This window comes from Staurois parvus, unplaced genomic scaffold (genome assembly GCF_062004578.1).
Source record: "Staurois parvus isolate SC_StPar_1 unplaced genomic scaffold, SC_StPar_1.0 ptg000017l, whole genome shotgun sequence".
Classification (NCBI taxonomy): Eukaryota; Metazoa; Chordata; class Amphibia; order Anura; family Ranidae; genus Staurois; species Staurois parvus.
The window spans coordinates 23,095,273-23,114,291 of NW_028317813.1; the positions used below are offsets into that span (position 1 = coordinate 23,095,273).

Sequence of the window (19,019 nt, forward strand, 5' to 3'; positions counted from 1 at the left end):
CGTTACAAGCATGACTCCGGAAGGTTTCGAAACAGCTGGAAGGCCACCAGTTTGACGCTCCTGTACTAGAGGAAAGCTGTTTGCTGTGGGAAATCATAGCACAACTTGCGCTGAGATTAATAATTAAAGCTAGCAGTGTCTGCTCCCTCAGGTTGGCCTACGGGCCTAGTCATTGGGTAGTGGAGACTTTCAGGTGAGGCCTGTGCGATCACTTGATGTTCTCTTGGTCGTTGTCTTGCTGCCCCTTGGAAATCCTCTTGAGGATCCACAACTATCTTGGATTAGCACAGCTGACTGGGTTTTTGCAGAGCCATAAAAAACATACAGAGAAGAAAAGGGACTTTTTAGGAACCAAAACTACAAAAGGAGAAAAAGATCTTATATAAAAAAAAATGCAAATTTATTGAACATAGTACGTCAATGAAAAACATAGACACAGTACACAAAACATAATTTTGCTGTGGATGGCGATGATTAGGCTATATATCACCAAAGAGAAAAACCCCAACACGTTTCAATTCATTGAATTTATAATTTGAATCTTCAGGAGGAAAGGTGAGATGTCATAAACAGTATTATCGCCATTCCTAAAACCAGAAATTCAAAGGATCCTTGCTGGTTAATTCCATGCATTGTCTATGCAAACAGACCCCTCAGTGGTCCAGCTGAGTGAATGAATGATAAAATTGTCTAATGGAGGTCAATAGGGAATTGAAAATAGTAACACACCCCTCTATCAAGCACTTAGATCAACCCAGACATCTGGACTAGATCACTGACGAGCTTCCCCTGTATGAGGTATTAAAGTGTGGAACCAATAAAATGTTTTCACAAATGGTCTCTCTATCTTATACCAAGATCAAAACAACCCAGAGAAACGCCACAGCTACAGCTCCTACTTGCTGGGTTTTTGTGCTGCCCCTTCCACTTGCAGTCTGAGCTCTAACGGGAACTGCAGTAGACTGAAACAGTCATATTTTGGTACTTGTACATTGTTTCTAATTTTTTAAAGTATTTACTAGAAGGATTGTCTTGTGTTTGGGTGTAAACATTTATATTGAACCAACTAATGTAAGCAATGACAGTGTCTGTGCTTAAGTGCAAATTGTACAGGTATATTGGGTGGTAAAAATCTTTTTGTGTGTGTGTGTGTGTGTGTGTGTGTGTGTATATATATATATATATATATATATATATATATATATATATATATATATATATATATATATATATAATGTTGGACTAGTGTGTAAGGGGAAGGTGTTGCTGTGCTTGTTTTGCAAGCAAGTTTATGATTCTGTGTAAATGTGTTTTAAGAAACACAGCACTAATAATCAGTTTCAAAGAAGTATCTTACCTATATTACCTCTGTTTTCTAGGCTGGAGCTGAGATATCTACTGTTCATCCAGACCAGTATGGCAAGAGATTCCTGGAATTTGTCACAAACATCTTTGCATAGGGCTTCAGAGCTGACAAATCAGATTGCAATCTCAGATGTATATAATCTGACTGAAGTATTCTGTTAAGAAGACCAAATCAGAATTCTACTGTTTTGATCTTAGGCCAAGGATTTTATTGCCTTTTTAATTGTTACTTTTCAAACATAATTTTAACTTGGAAGCCTTTACTACCAAACTGGCCAATATTTATGAAGCCGCATACTGAAGTGTTTTCAAAACTGCTGGAGGGAAGTTTGATGGACCAAATAAAGAGAAAATATATAGAGTTTCTCATGTTTGTACTAAGCTGTTAAACCATTTTTGGTCTAGTGATAAAATTTGGAAATAGAAATCAGATGATTGATCACTTGTTCAAGTCTTATAAGCTACATGCAGTGTTATTGCTGGTCACATCTTCACTAATTTTATCATATTGTCTATTTATTTGGATATATGTTTTACTGACAATTTCTGTTTTCATAGTCTTCACGTTTTGTTATAGCAGTTACTTAATGAGTAAATAGACACCAGAGTTTGACTTCTGGCCAGTGCACTTTGTAGTCTTGTTGTCACATGTGGTCAGACAGCTACCCCTCCTTCCTTCCCCTTCCTAAGTGCTATAAGTATGCATGAGGGCACTTCTCAGGAGGTATGCAGGAGGGGACAGGAAGGTACTTTCTACTTTCTGAGCAAAAATTGGAAACACACTGCAGGACCAGACTATAAAGTGGTAAAACATGCTTAATATGGGCTTTTACAATTAACATTTGTAAATGCCCTTCTATAGATGTGTACTAGCTGCTGAAGTTTAGTGTGGCGTCACACTCCTCTGCTGCGCTATTGCTAAAAGCACTGCTTACCAGTGGTTTTTATGTGAGTTAGCTGTACTTTTCCATGGACTTCTATGAGTTCCCGCGATTTTGGCCCTCTTTTTTTCCCCAAAAAGTGCATCAAGGATGCAGCATGAATTGTGTATATTTTGCTTTGGTTGTAATTTTTTTTTGTAGCTGTTCAATAACATTACTGTAAGATCTAAAAAAAAAAGTCTATGGGAAAACGCAATTAACCCACATGAAAACCGCAGATTAGCTGCACTTTATCAAAAACACAGTAGGGCAGTGTGAAGCGACCCTTCAGCTTCTGGCATATGGGCGCATTTATAATTCGGCATGTGTGACTGGTAAATGTCTGATTTACGGGAATTTTAGCAGTCTTCAAACTGTTAGTGTTAAATTTTTACTTGTTAGGTTTGCTGTGGTTTTAAATGCAGCTCCACCATTCGTGTGTTGAGCCATTTTCTGTTAAAAACCTCATGTAAAACCAGCGCCCTGGAACAATGACAATGGCCTGCATGTAGAGTTCTTTCTGTGTGTTTATTTTTTGTATGTTCTTTGCCGTTTCAAGTAGACATGACATTTTCTTTTGCATTCCTGTAAAATACTGTTTCCAGGGAGTGCTTTCATTCCAGTAGGGTAAATATGGTTTCCTTGGAGATTAACATAATAACCAGTGTGCCTTGATGGTGCTCTTTGAGGTCACACAGTACAAGGGTTATGTTATTTTTATATTCTGGTGGGTGGTATAATTAGTTTTATTAAATATATCAGATTTTAAATGCTGTTCTAACGTTTTATTTCTTTACTGTAGACAACTGGCCAAGTTAAAGTAGAAAAGTTATTTAGTGCAGACTTCACGTAAATCAGTACAATCCTATCATCATTAGTAAATCACATGCACCTTTTTTGGTATGAATAAACAACACTGCATTGGCCTCTCGCTACTTGGAGCCTTACGGGGGGTTTGACACAAACAATTGAGCAAGTCACTGTAAGAAAGCATTGCAATGAAATAAGATGATCAGCATGGCAAAACAATTGCGTGCTACTATTGAACAGGAAGCACAGTTAAAGTTTCATTGGAAATCCTTTATGTACATTGAGGGTATAGCGAAGTTCTCAAAATTGTAATGTTCTCAATTCGAAGTAGCAGGGTGGATTTTTGTTCTGTTCTTCTAACAGTGGGTGTGGTTTTTGTTCGGAAATGTGCATTCACTCTGAAATCGAATGTTAAAAGCAAAATAAATTTTGAAGTACTTCCAAATAGCTGGTGGGTCAGCACATGCTTTATAAAAATGTTTAAACATTCAAAAGCTAAGTTGTGATATACCTCCATAAACCTTATTTATAAAGTCTTTTTTTAGATGTAGATTTACCAACTGCACTTTTACACCTACCTTCCTAGTATATACTCATGATCTACACTTGGGGAACATATTTAAAGGATAGCTGGCCCAAAAAAACTGTGTTTCACTAACGTGAGGCTGCTGGATTTGCAGTATAAACTGTATGTAGCTGAGGCTACTTACAGCATACAACAGTGTGTTCTGGGTGTGAGCTGAGACCTTCCTGTTTCAGACCCGGTACACAAGAGTCTGTCTGAGCGGTGCTCAGCCACTCCTAGAAAGCGATGTATTCTATCAATTAGTACAAAGCTTCCTCTGGCTGAGCCAGAGAGGTAGGTTGATGATGTCACAACCTCTGACTCAGCTTTCAGGTTGTGGATCAGCCTACTGACTTTATTATACAATTCTGCAAGCAAAGAAAAAGGGTAGATGAACACCTACAAATATATTTCAAAATGGCCTTTAATAAAATGTGCAGGAAATATAAAACCCTAATCCATGAAAGAAAAAAATGTATCAACGATTATCAATGATCTCAAGGTGGGATCCGCTTAATCTCCATACTTGTATGGCAATATAAAAAAAAGGTAGTACTAAAATAGGTGTTTTTACATGGCGGAGGGCCCGTATTCAATAAGTAAATACATTTTGTTCTGCTGAAATTTAGTCAAATTCAGTTATTTATTTTGGTTGAGGTTTAAAGTGCATATCTGTATTGGCATTTTATGCCTGTCTGGATTTCAGCTTTTACCCTTACTGTAGGTAAAAAATATGAATGTGTTTCTGACTGCCTTTATTTTCATTCAACTACTTTTTCTTTAGGGTGACTGAAAAGTTGTTTCATGTATTTTGTTAAACTATAACTTTTTCAGAGGCCCAAGAAAGATTCAGGAAAGATACTGTATGCTGGTCTTTATTTTATATCTCACAGATTTCATATACTGTAAGTGCCTTATACTTTTTTTTTTTCTGTAGATAAGCAATTTTTGATGGACTTGTTTTCATATATGTTTCTATATTCTGTTAACTGTAATATTCAGTTTAGAATGGTAGATAAAAGTAGTTACGTTTTGGAGGCAAGTATGGTTTGCAGTGTTTTGAAGCTGGTTTGAAGAAAAGGAGGCCTGTGTGAATTCATGTGGTGATATGTTAAATATCTATGTAGTTTAAAAAAATTACTAAGAATTTTTATTAAATTGTTTCTATAGCCAAAAATGTTTTGGATAGAGCAAGAGGTTTAGAACCCTTGTCATGTTTTTATTACTGTCTTGGTAGATAAACAGAGCTTGGTAGAAGCTCTGTTTATCTTGGTGACTATGATCATTGACAAATTCAAAGCTTTATGGTTGTCAGTAGAAGAGAAGGCAGTTGAACCCTCTGGGGACCCAGAGATAAAAAATAAAACCTGAAAAGGGGTCTATTAATTACTACTGTAACCAAAACTAAAAAGTCTGGGCTATAGAAGCACTTTAAAAAGGAATTATCACTTATGTATGCTTTTTTTTTTTCTTTGTTAATCCGTTTCTGATCTTCCCTGGTGCCCTGTAGCACTAGCTGTGATTTTGGCCAGGGCACCCCCCACCCCCCTTCCCATTGGTTCAGGTACACATGACACCATAGCTAGCAAGAAAACAGCAGCTTTGCTAGTGGGCACCTGCCTCTAGCTCCCAGCACTTACCGGAGGTAAACAGCAAGAGATGCAGAGGGACAGGAGGGTGACATGCTTTACATGTTTCTGCATTCCTCTTCCTCTACAGTGCTTTATTCCAATTGCAGTCATTGTGTAAAGGGAATCAAAACCTCAAAACATTATTCCTGGTCAGATTTTGTCATAGTGTTGCAAACAAAATGTTGAAAGAATGGTACTGGTCAGATTCTGTTATAGTATTGCATACAAACTGTAATGTTAAAAAGAGCTCTGGAATAAAATTATTTATATAATATTTTTTTTTGGTGTGAAAGTGTGATACCTTGGAAAACCTACACAGTGATCTTGGTGGATGAAGGTATGCGTCTTGCAAAACACTGGAGCATACTGCCTGCTGATGAAAAATGCTACACCAGCTTAATCATCACTCTCTAGGCTAGAACCAATGTGGGAAAAAAACCCTGACTGACATTGACAAACAAAACTGATTCATCATTAACTCAAGATGTGGCAGATGCTTAATAAGTTCTGGTATACTCTGTTGCTCTATTGGGCTAATACCTCCTTACGAATATGCGGTATTATCTGCTCATTGAGATAAATTTCATGTTTTTTTATTTATCTTCTTGTTGCTGTTAGACTGCTCTTAGTTTGAGGACACCTTTGATACCAAGTTACCACGCAAGATGTTCTTACAGATGAAGACACAATCCCTACGGGAACTACACTGATGGTTGGCAATGGAAAAGAGCTTATGGCCATATGTCAGAAAGTTTTTCATGTACTGGGAGTATGACATCAACAAAACCAAGCAACATTTATCCTTCTACATGGATCTTCAAGTTATCTCTCTAAAAGCCCAGCCTGAACAGCCCTTTTAAGCATAAGGCTATGTGGCAAGAAGCTAACAATGTCAAAGGTGTCATTTGTGTACATGAAATTGATTTTTTAGCTGGAAAACCTCCCAAATGCACACACATTGTTTCCTCATATTTTTACTGCAAATGCATAAGTCAAGAAAACAGGCACTTTAATAGCCATAAAGAACGCTCTATCCTTCACACTTCTCTTCTTGACCCTCATGAACGCTTTGTTATAATTGTGTGAGACTTAAACAATAGCCCTTACACTATTGCAAATACATATGCACCAAGCAAAGGTCAGATCCTATTTCTATATAGAGCAATGAAGAAAATTCAAAATATACACAAAGGTTTTACCTTTGTGGAGACTTTAACGCTGTTGTTAACTTGTTGCCGACCGCAGATAGCCGAATGACGGCTGCACTGCGGCCGGCCAGTTCTGAGTGGACGTCATATGACGTCCTCCCAGAACGCGCTCTCTGGGACGCGCACCCGGCAATCTCCGTGATCGCTGTGTCCTACGGACACAGCTGATCACGTGATGTGGCAAAAAGGCCAATCACAGCGGCCTTTTACCACGTGATCAGCGGTGTCCAATGACACGCTGATCAGAGGGAAATGCAAGTGCCGGTTCTCGGCTGCACTTTCCTCACGCTGTCAGATCGTGAGGAAAGTACTGCCGAGAACCGGCAGTTGTCAGAGCGAGGATCGGCACCGATCATCAGGGCACCGATGATCAGTGCCCTGATGATCGGTGCCCAGCAGTGGCACCCGCAAGTTCCGCCCAGCAGTGCGCCCACTAGCTCCGCCCACCTGTGCCCAGCAGTGCGCCCACCTGTGCCCAGCAGTGCACCCACCTGTGCCACTCTGCAGTGTCACACACCTGTGCCCAGAAGTGCCACCCACCAGTGCCACCCACCAGTGCAGCCCAGCAGTGCTGCCAGTCAGTGCCACCAGTCAGTGTCCAGCGGTTGTGCCAGTCAGTGCCGCCAGTCAGTGCCCAGCAGTGATGCCAGTCAGTGCCGTCTATCAGTACCCATCATCAGTGCCGCCTATCAGTGCTGCATATTAGTGCCGCCTATCCGTGCCACCTCATTAGTATTGCCTATCAGTGCCCATCAGTGCTGCCTCATCAACGCACATCAGTGAAGGAGAAAAATTACCTGTTTGAAAAATTTTATAATAGAAACAAAGAAACTTTTTTTTTAAAAAATATTTTGCACTTTTTTTATTTATAGCGCAAAAAGTAAAGCGCCCAGTGGCGATTAAATACCACCAAAAGAAAGCTCTATTTGTGAGAAAAAAAATGATCAAAATTTCATATGGGTACAATGTTGCATGACCGCGCAATTGTCAAAGTGCGGCAGCGCTGAAAGCTGAAAATTGGCCTGGTAAATAAGGGGGTATAAGTGCCTGGTAGGCACGTGGTTAATAGGGACCTGGACTAGTACTACGTGTACCACCCTACAATCATTTCTACATCGAGAGGATCTACAGGTGAAACTCGAAAAATTAGAATATTGTGCAAAAGTTCATTTCTTTCAGTAATGCAACTTAAAAGGTGAAACTAATATATGAGACTCATGCAAAGCAAGATAGTTCAAGCCGTGATTTGTCATAATTGTGATGATTATGGCTTACAGCTTATGAAAACCCCAAATCACGATCTCAGAAAATTAGAATATTACATGCAATCAATAAAACAAGGATTGTACATAGAACAATATCGGACCTCTGAAAAGTATAAGCATGCATATGTACTCAGTACTTGGGTTTGGGCCCCTTTTGCAGCAATTACTGCCTCAATGCGGCGTGGCATGGAAGCTATCAGCCTGTGGTACTGCTAAGGTGTTATGGAAGACCAGGATGCTTCAATAGCGGCCTTCAACTCTTCTGCATTGTTTGGTCTCATGTCGCTCATCTTTCTCTTGGCAATACCCCATAGATTCTCTATGGGGTTCAGGTCAGGCGAGTTTGCTGGCCAATCAAGCACAGTAATCCCACGGTCATTGAACCAGGTTTTGGTGCTTTTGGCAGTGTGGGCAGGTGCCAAGTCCTGCTGGAAAATGAAGTCCGCATCCCCATAAAGCTTGTCTGCGGAAGGAAGCATGAAGTGCTCCAAAATCTCCTGGTAGACGTCTGCGTTGACCCTGCACTTAATAAAGCACAGTGGACCAACACCAGCAGATGACATGGCTCCCCAAATCAACACAGACTGTGGAAACTTCACACTGGACTTCAAGCATCTTTGCAGTGTGTGCCTCTTAATTCTTCCTCCATACTCTGGGTCCTTGGTTTCCAAATGAGATGCAAACATTGCTCACATCAGAAAAGGGGACTTTTGACCACTGAGCAATAAACCAGGTATGTTTTTATTTAGCCCAGGTAAGACGCTTCTGGCGTTGTTTGTTCAGGAGCAGCTGGACAAGAAGAATACATTTGAAGCCCATGTCCAGGATCCGTCTGTGTGGTGGCTCTTGATGCACTGACTTCAGCCTCAGTCCACTCCTTGTGAAAGTCCCCAACACTTTTGAATGGCCTTTTCCTGACCATCCTCTCCAGGCTGAGGTCATCCCTGCTGCTTGTGCACCTTTTTCTTCCACACTTTTCCCTTCCACATAACTTTCTATTAATGTGCTTTGATACTGCACTTTGGGAACATCCAACTTCTTTTGCAATTAGATTTTGAGGCTTTCACTTCTTTATGGAGGGTGTCAATGATGGTTTTCTGCACAACTGTCAGGCCAGCAGTCTTTCCCATGATTGTGATTCCTTCTGAACCAGACTGAGAGACCACTTAAAGGCTCAGGAACCCTTTGCAGGTGTTGTGGCTTAATTAGCGGATTAGAGTGGGACACTTTGAGCCTAGAATATTGTACCTTTTCACAATATTCTAATTTTCTGAAATTGTGGATTTGGTTTTCATGAGCTGGAAGCCATAATCATCACAGTTATGACAAATCACAGCTTGAACTATCTTGCTTTGCATGTAATGAGTCTCATATTTCACCTTTTAAGTTGCATTACTGAAATAAATGAACTTTTGCACGATATTCTAATTTTTTTTTAGTTTCACCTGTATACGACGTATGGAAGTGCCTTAACCCAACAGAAAAGGACTAAACTTATTCCATACCAGACAAGATCTATGCATTTATATACCTCTTTGTGTCTGACCTCCAATTACTCTCCAAGGTGTCTCTAGCAAGAATCCATTCCATTTCATGGTTTGACCATGCGCCAATCTCAAACAGTATTAATGAGACAGTCAACTCCGCATATATGCAGAGGAACAATATTTCTCTCTTTTCTAAACTCCCATTCCGGGAGGATTTGAGGCAAAAAATTAAGGATTTTTTCCTTAGAAATGTTACACCTGGTGTCTCTTCATTTTCAGTATGGTGTGCGTATAAGGCCTTTACCAGAGGTCTGCATCTACAAATGGCAGCAAGGGAAAAGAGGCGTAGGATGCAGAATGACTGACCTTAAAAGAAAAATAAAATTCTGGAAATTCAGCATAAAAAAAATTGTCTTTAGATAAACGAGCTACAGCAATGTAGACTTTCTTTGGAGTCACTACTAATTTCAGATTATGAAAATTCTTGTAAAGGTTTAAAGCTTTACACTACTCTCAGGGAAACAAGGCAGGTACGTTTTTGGCAAACTATCTAAAATGACAAATTAGAACCAAACTGTCTTCATTAGGGCTGCTGTTTATAGATGAAAAACATCAATACCTAAAAACCAATAGAACTACAGTGCAAAAATTAAAAAAATAAATATCAATAATAAAAAATTGCTCAATCAGTGAAAAAATTATAAAAATTAATGAATGCATTTAATCAGTGAAACGTAAATATGTGAGAATATATGAAAAAAAGTCCAGTGTCCCAAATCAATGGTGAAGATAAAGTGCTCCAATCAAAAAAAGGTGCTAAAGGAAAATGAATACCTTGGCCCCTAAGGGGCTAAATGCTTACATAGATTTGAACTGCTTTTTATCTAATTGGTAATTGTAGTAGGTCAGCGTTTTTCAACCACTGTGCCGCGGCACACTAGTGTGCCGTGAGATATTGTCTGGTGTGCCGTGGGAAAAATTCCAATTTCATCTGTAACATGTGGCTTCGGCTCACAAATAGACCAATCATTAGAATCTAATGATTCAGTGGTCGGCAAGCCGCGGCTCGCGAGCCACATGCGGCTCTTTACCCAGTCTAATGCGGCTCTTCTGTGTGCCGGGCGCCTGCTCCCCTCCCTCCTCTCGGTCGGCCGCTCCCCTGCCTCCTCTCGGTTGGCAGCCCCAAAAGTCCGCGCGGACCTTTTAATCCGGCTTGCGGATGTGGCTGTCAGGATGTGTGTAGGCGGGGCAGCGTGCCGAACGTGAGGGGAGGGGAGCTAGGCTCCTCTCACAGTCCGCCCTGAAGACCCGAACGGCGCGGGAAGACAGCGAGAGGAACGCAAAAGGTAAGTGAATTGACACGGGGGACTTGGCTTACTAGAAGGGGGGGGGGGGAATAGTACTGTGGGGGATGAAATACTATATGAGGGATGAATTACTTTATGAGGGATGAAATACTATATGGGGGGATGAAATACTATATGGGGGATGAATTACTATATCAGGGATGAATTACTATATGAGGGATGAAATACTATATGGGGGGATGAAATACTATATGGGGGGATGAATTACTATATGAGGGATGAAATACTATATGGGGGGATGAAATACTATATGAGGGATGAAATACTATATGGGGGATGAATTACTATATGAGGGATGAATTACTGTATGAGGGATGAAATACTATATGGGGGGATGAAATACTATATGAGGGATGAAATACTATATGAGGGGATGAAATACTATATGGGGGGATGAAATACTATATGGGGGATGAAATACTATATGAGGGATGAAATACTATATGAGGGATGAAATACTATATGAGGGATGAATTACTATATGAGGGATGAAATACTATATGGGGGGATGAAATACTATATGGGGGGATGAAATACTATATGGGGGGATGAAATACTATATGAGGGATGAATTACTATATGAGGGATGAAATACTATATGGGGGGATGAAATACTATATGGGGGGATGAAATACTATATGAGGGATGAATTACTATATGGGGGGATGAAATACTATATGAGGGATGAATTACTATATGAGGGATGAAATACTATATGAGGGATGAAATACTATATGGGGGGATGAAATACTATATGAGGGATGAAATACTATATGGGGGGATGAAATACTATATGAGGGATGAAATACTATATGAGGGATGAATTACTATATGGGGGATGAAATACTATATGAGGGATGAAATACTATATGGGGGATGAAATACTATATGGGGGATGAAATACTATACGGGGGATGAAATACTATACGGGGGATGAAATACTATACGAGGGATGAAATACTATACGGGGGATGAATTGCTATGGGGGATGAATTACTATATGGGGGATGAATTACTATGGGGGATGAATTACTATATGGAGGATGAATTACTATATGGGGGATGAATTACTATATGGGGGATGAATTACTATGGGGGATGAATTACTATGGGGGATGAATTACACTATGGGGGATGAATTACACTATGGGGGATGAATTACTATATGGGGGATGAATTACTATATGGGGGATGAATTACTATATGGGGGATTAATTACTATGGGGGATGAATTACTATATGGGGGATTAATTACTATGGGGGATGAATTACTATGGGGGATGAATTACTATATGGGGGATTAATTACTATGGGGGATGAATTACTATATGGGGGATTAATTACTATGCTTACTATGGGGGAATATTACTATACTTACTATGGATGACACATACACATCATTCATCTACTCTTGGTCCGGCCCCCGGGTCCAATTATAAAATACTTTATTATTTCATAATAAAGTAATTATAAAATAATTTCTTTGTGTTTGATTCCTATTCAAGAGAATTACTTTATATATAGTCAATATAGGCACAGAGGTAAATTTTTTTAACATTTTCTAATGGTGGTGTGCCTCGTGATTTTTTTCATGAAAAAAGTGTGCCTTTGCACAAAAAAGGTTGAAAAACACTGTAGTAGGTCATGTATGGTTATAAGTGCTGATGGATTGATGATATTTAATAATTTTTTGTTTACACTTATTTTACTATATTATGATTTGTATAATGTTTTAATTAATGAATCTAAATTTTATGGAATATGATCAGTTTTATAGAGATCGATTTTTAAATGTATTCTTGTATTGAGATTGGAAGCTGCAAGATTCTGATCAGGAAGTGAATTTGCAGTAGAATAAGCCGTGGAAGTATATTTAAGAAGGATTAGCGAATCAGGTGGGAGGAGTTGTGGTGAGGTATATCTGGAAGCAGGAACCGGAGATCACTGTCTGTGATAATGCCCTGGAGGAGGGGTGAAACGCGCTGACGCAATTTTCAGTTTTGACAGAGACCTCGTGATGTTATGTCCGGTGAGTGGAGCGCACACTAGCTGCAGCACTCCAGAGTCATCTTTTTGTAGAGGAGGTTACATCTTGGCCGGTCAAAGTCCTATCGCACTGCTGCCAGTTCACTTGATGTGGGAGCCATGATTGATTTGAGAAGCTTTTTTGATGGGGAAAGTTTACATTAAGGAGGCTTATTATTAACTTTTCTAATGTGAGTGCATATGATGCATTGGTTTTAATATATTAAAGAGTTTTGCAGTATTAACTATTAGTGTCCCTATTGTCTCTTTGCATTTCATCTACCCTGTGGGTGGTCGTTTAGAGATTATCAAGCAAAAATTTTCTTTCCTTGATTGGGATTCATTTTGGAGGATAAATCTCACCCCATAAGCTTGTTTAACTCAAGCCTTATCAGCTAGGAGTCCATTCCATGTTTGAGTGTGGGCCATATTGGAAGTCATGGATAGTGTGGTCTTCCATACTTGATCTAGCAACTCAAACTAAGGTGTTCTATCTGAAACACATTGCTAATACTTTTCAAAAATAATATGGTAATCTATACAATCTCAAGCAAGATCATCACACTCTGCAACCAACTGAAGCGTTGATATCTAAATTCTTCAATTCAGTTTCTCTCCCATGTTTATTCTAGATAGGATCTGACAAGGCTGAATTCTCCTATCACTGATGCTGAGATCTTAACTGTTATAAAATCAACGCCAAACAACAAATCTCTGGGGCTGATGGGTTCACAGCTGAATATTCTAAAACCAAGATGTTCTAGTACCACACTTAACATTTTAAGTATTCAGCCAAACCGCATCCTCTGCATTCTTTCCCCCAAAAATGCTACAAGCTACTATTGTAACACTGCCCAAACCAGAGAAATCAAGATTGTCCCCGAAACTTTTGCCCCATTTCCCTTCTTTATTCGGACCTGAAAATTTATTGAAAACTGCATGCTAGCAGACTAGCTATAATTACACCCTACTTTACCAGGTAGTTTTTGTGAAAGATAGACAGGGCTCAGATGGTACCTGTTGCATGTAAATCAAATTTCGTCATAAATTTAGTCCAAAACGTATACTGTTATAGGTTTTGGTTTAGTAAATAAAATCAATACGTGTAAATTGCTTTACGTGAAAGTTATAGCGTCTACAAATAGCAGTATATATACTGGAATTTTTTTTAATACTAGTAATGGCGGCGATCAGTGACTTATAGCGGGACTGTGGCAGGCATTCTGACACTGGGGGGAACTGCCACTCACATCCCCAGTGACACTAATATCAGTGATCAGTGCTTATAAAAAGTACTTGCGCTGTACTAATGACACTGGGCAGGAAAGGGTTAACATCTGGGGCGATCAAAGAGTTAGCTGTGTTTTGCTATGTAAGCATGCTGCTTTGTATTGCTCTGCTATGCAGAGCAATACAAAGCAGCATGCTGGTACTTACTGGAGAGATCTTTGTTTACATACAGACCACTCCCCTGCCAGTGTTTTTCAGTGAATGTCAGGTGCCAGCAGGGAATCTTTGGCCGGGACCTGGTGATTGACAGCTGTAGGTGCCAATGGCGGCGCGGGTAGGTTGACAAGTGCATGCACCCCTACCCGGGAATGCAAAATTATTTTTATATATATATTTCAAAAAATTAGAATATTGTGCAAAAGTTCATTTCAGTAATGCAACATAAAATGTGAAACTAATATATGAGACTCATTACATGCAAAGCAAGATCGTTAAAGCCGTGATTTGTCATAATTGTGATGATTATGGCTTACAGCTCATGAAAACCCCAAATCCGCAATCTCAGAAAATTAGAATATTGTGAAAAGGTACAATATTCTTGGCTCAAAGTGTACCACTCTAATCAGCTAATTAAGCCATAACACCTGCAAAGGGTTCCTGAGCCTTTAAATGGTCTCTCAGTCTGGTTCAGTAGGAATCCTAATCATGGGAAAGACTGCTGACCTGACAGTTGTGCAGAAAACCATCATTGACACCCTCCATAAAGAGGGAAAGCCTCAAAAGGTAATTGCAAAAGAAGTTGGATGTTCCCAAAGTGCTGCATCAAAGCACTTTAATAGAAAGGTATGTGGAAGGGAAAAGTGTGGAAGAAAAAGGTGCACAAGCAGCAGGGATGACCTCAGCCTGGAGAGGATGGTCAGGGAAAGGCCATTCAAAAGTGTTGGGGACTTTCACAAGGAGTGGACTGAGACTGGAGTCAGTGCATCAAGAGCCACCACACAGACGGATCCTGGACATGGGCTTCAAATGTCGTATTCCTCTTGTCAAGTCACTCCTGAACAACAAACAACGTCAGACGTGTCTTACCTGGGCTAAAGAAAAACAGACCTAGTCTGTTGCTCAGTGGCCCAAAGTCCTCTTTTCTGATGAGAGCAACTTTTGCACCTCATTTGGAAACCAAGGACCCAGAGTATGGAGGAAGAAAGGAGAGGCACACACTGCAAGATGCTTGAAGTCCAGTGTGAAGTTTCCACAGTCTGTTGATTTGGGGAGCCATGTCATCTGCTGGTGTTGGTCCACTGAGCTTCATTAAGTCCAGGGTCAACGCAGCCGTCTACCAGGAGATTTTGGAGCACTTAATGCTTCTTTCCGCAGAGGAGCATTATGGGGATGCTGACTTCATTTTCCAGGAGGACTTGGCACCTGCCTACACTGCCAAAAGCACCAAAACCTGGTTTAATGACTGTGGGATTACTGTGCTTGATTGGCCAGCAAACTCGCCTGACCTGAACCCCATAGAAAATCTATGGGGCATTGCCAAGAGAAAGATGAGAGACATGAGACCGAACAATGCAGAAGAGCTGAAGGCCACTATTGAAGCATCCTGGTCTTCCATAACACAGCAGTGCCACAGGCTGATAGCTTCCATGCCACGCCGCATTGAGGTAGTAATTGCCGCAAAAGGGGCCCAAACCAAGTACTGAGTACATATGCATGCTTATACTTTTCAGAGGTCCGATATTGTTCTATCTACAATCCTTGTTTTATTGATTGCATGTAATATTCTAATTTTCTGAGATTGTGGATTTGGGGTTTTCATGAGCAGTAAGCCATAATCTTTCTCCTTAATGTATCACGCGTCACCATGCATTGATTTTTTTCTCCATGGTATGCCCCAATTTTCTGAACATTCTTTTAAAACTTCCTGTCTGCTTCCCTTTGTAGTTAAAACTTCCTCATTTTTACTGTTCTGTTCTCAACAAATGTGAAAACATCCATGATTGCAGCCAAAGGTGTATTGAATGAGAAAACTGAGAATACAATAGTATTTTTCACTATTGTATCTTTTTAGGAATGCTTTGTTTTTTATTACTATGTCCTGTAGCAAGATGTCCAAATATTCTCCTATTCTAGCGAACAAAGAATCGATCCCTCTAACAATGGGTCTCCCCGGGGATTTATTAATATTTTTATGTATTTTTGGCAGGTAGTATATTGTTGGTATCCTAGGGGTCTTTTGTAACAAATAACTTGCCTCTTTTTCTGCAAGAATTCCCAATTTCTTTCCTTTCTTTAATTGAGGTTTTAATTTTTTGGTGGGATTCTCCTTCCACACATCCAGGGCATGGCCTGGATGTGATGTCACTATACATGGCAGGTTTGAGCTTGCAGAAGATTAGTGGCGGTCGGAGATGAGCCCATCTGGAGTTTATGCTTTGTATACTTGTCGGTGGTGACACTTGTCAATGTGAGTTCAGTGTAATTGTTTTTAGGAATAAAGTGCTTTTAAATGTTTTATACTACTACCCTTTTTTCCTCCTCCTTCTGGGGATTATATGAGATAAGAGGAGCATCCAGTGGAAGGGGTGTCTGAGGATCATTACAGCTGCAAACTGTCACTCCCAGAGTCCATGTGTTCATGCTGGTTTATCATATTACCAGCCTAGAGCTCTGGTGAGTACATTTAATACATCTGGTGGTGGAAGAGCACTCTTTGCTATTATTTTGAATACAACTGTATATCACCAGTCAGACATCACTAACCTGATCAATCACTGTTTTTGGTAGAAATTATATTTCTACATGGCAAATAATTTATTAGCAGGTGTAGTAGAGTAATAGAAATCCAACAGACCCAACAGTCATGACATGCATGCTGCTGATTCTGTGTAATTGAATCACTAATTGAAAGGGGAATGTTCAAAATAATAGCAGTGTGGAGTTCTATTAGTGAGGTAATTCATTCTTTGAAAAACAGGTGGCAGTTATTGCCCTTATTTAAGGAAGGAAGGCAGCAAATGTTGTACATGCTGGTTACAGTACATTTCTCTCTGAAATTCTGAGGGAAATGGGTCGTTCCAGACATTGTTCAGAAGAACAGCGTACCTTGATTAAAAAGTTGAATGGAGAGGGGAAAACACATAAAGTGCAGAAAATGATAGGGTGCCATGATTGCAAATGCTTTAAAATGGCAACCAAAACCTGAAAGACGTGGAAGAAAGCGAAAAACTACCGTTCAAATGGATAGAATAGCCAACATGGCAAGGACTCAGCCAACAATCAGCTCCAGGAAGATCAAAGAAGGTCTAAAGTTACCTGTGAGTACTATTACAATTAGAAGACGCCTATGTGAAGCCATGCTATCTGCAAGAAGCCCCCGCAAAGTCCCACTGTTGAAAAAAAGACGTGCTGAAGAGGTTACAATTTGCCAAAGAGCACATTGGCCCAAAGATAAATGGAGCAACATTTTGTGGACGGATGAAAGTAAGATTGTTCTTTTTGGGTCTAGTGGCCAGAGACAGTTTGTCAGACGACCCCCAAACACTGAATTCAAGCCACAGTACACTGAAGACAGTGAAGCATGGTTGCACAAGCATCATGATATGGGGATGTTTCTCATACTACGGTGTTGGGCCTATTTATCGCATACCAGTGATCATGGATCAGTTTGAATACATCAGAATACTTGAAGAGGTCATGCTGCCTTATGCTGAAGAGGAAATGCCCTTGAAATGGGTGTTCCAACAAGACAACAACCCCCAAACACACCAGTAAACATGCAACATCTTGGTTCCAGACCAACAAGATTGACGTTATGGAGTGGCCAGCCCAATCCCCGGATCTTAATCCAATAGTGCATTTATTGTTTAAAATCCCCGGATCTTAATTCAATAGAAAACTTGTGGGGTGACATCAAAAATGCAGTTTCTGAGGCAAAACCAAGAAATAGAGAAGAACTGTGGAATGTAGTCCAATCATCCTGGGCTGGAATACCTGTTCACAGGTGCCAGAAGTTGGTTGACTCCATGCAACACAGATGTACAGCAGTTCTCAGAAACAGTGGTTATACAACTAAATATTCATTAAGTGATTCAAAGGAAAGCAAAATCTTCAAATATTTTTCAGTTTATATAGTGAATGTTTGAGTTTATAAAGAAGAATAAAACACTGCTATTTTTTTGAACAGTTTAATATTCACTTTTCTTCAATTTTTTTAGAGAAACACAAATTTTATATATTTTTCTTAATGTTTTGATTTGGACTAGAATGTGTAGTGTTCCCAATGCATTTGTGTGTATGGAAATAAAAGCTATTAGGATTTTGAGCTTTTATTCACTTTTTTCAACACACTACTATTATTTTGAACACAACTGTATGTTAAAGAAGACACACGGATCTAGAGATTGATTTTTGTGGTGGACATTTCTATACATAGATTTATTGTTCTGCTATATAATTGTCACCAGTATTTTTACTTTTTTATAACCAGATGAATTAGACATTTACAGTGCTCAGCATAAATGAGTACACCCCTTTTGAAAAGTAAGATTTTAATTAACATCTCAATAATATAACTTAGATTACAGAATCTTCAGTTTTACTCAAATTAGTTGATGCAAAAATGAATACACCCACAGCAAAAACTACATCTAGTATTTTGCAAAGTGTTATTTATTCAGTGTTGTCACATGAAAAGATATAATAAAATATTTATGTGTGATTTTACGCACCCCAGCTGCCTTTCTACTAGACACCGCTTTAATCAATAATTAGATTCACCTCTAGCTGAATTCTTGTTTATTAGGATTTTGTTTAAAATTTAGCTTTGCTCCTAAGACCTTCATTAGGATTAGAGATGAGCGAATTATTCAAAAATTCGATTCGGCGAATTCGCGGAATAATTTCGATTCGAGTCGAATATATTTGCTGCGAATTTAACTTGTAAAAAGGGTGTTTCTAGGCTTCAGAGAGCCTTTATATTAGTGCAGAACACTGTACCTTTAATTTAAATGCCCTTGGAGTCTGCTGGGGAAGAGAAATAATACTGTCAGTCAGTATGACATGCAGATGAGTGCCGTCGATCTTAGAATCACCGCACACTTCACTCATTTGGGCAGTCACGGGGCCAAAACCAGAGTGTGGAGCC

The 19,019-nt window shown here is 39.6% G+C and overlaps 1 protein-coding gene and 1 long non-coding RNA gene across 3 annotated transcripts in view; both read left to right on the forward strand.

Annotated features, from left to right (window-relative positions):
- Positions 1–5,565, forward strand: part of PIP4K2C (phosphatidylinositol-5-phosphate 4-kinase type 2 gamma) — a 142,644-nt gene extending 137,079 nt beyond the window's left edge. For both annotated transcript variants that reach the window (XM_089681394.1, XM_089681404.1), the window contains one exon: positions 1,380–5,565. In XM_089681394.1, coding sequence (XP_089537520.1) covers positions 1,380–1,460 — 81 coding nt within the window. In that variant the 3' untranslated portion in view covers positions 1,461–5,565. The remainder of the gene's footprint in view (positions 1–1,379) is intronic.
- A 3,572-nt stretch (positions 5,566–9,137) lies between these two features.
- Positions 9,138–12,888, forward strand: LOC149473413 (uncharacterized). The gene is made up of 2 exons (XR_016313374.1): positions 9,138–10,155; positions 12,260–12,888. It is a non-coding gene; the product is annotated as an uncharacterized LOC149473413 (long non-coding RNA).
- The last annotated feature ends 6,131 nt before the right edge of the window (positions 12,889–19,019 follow it).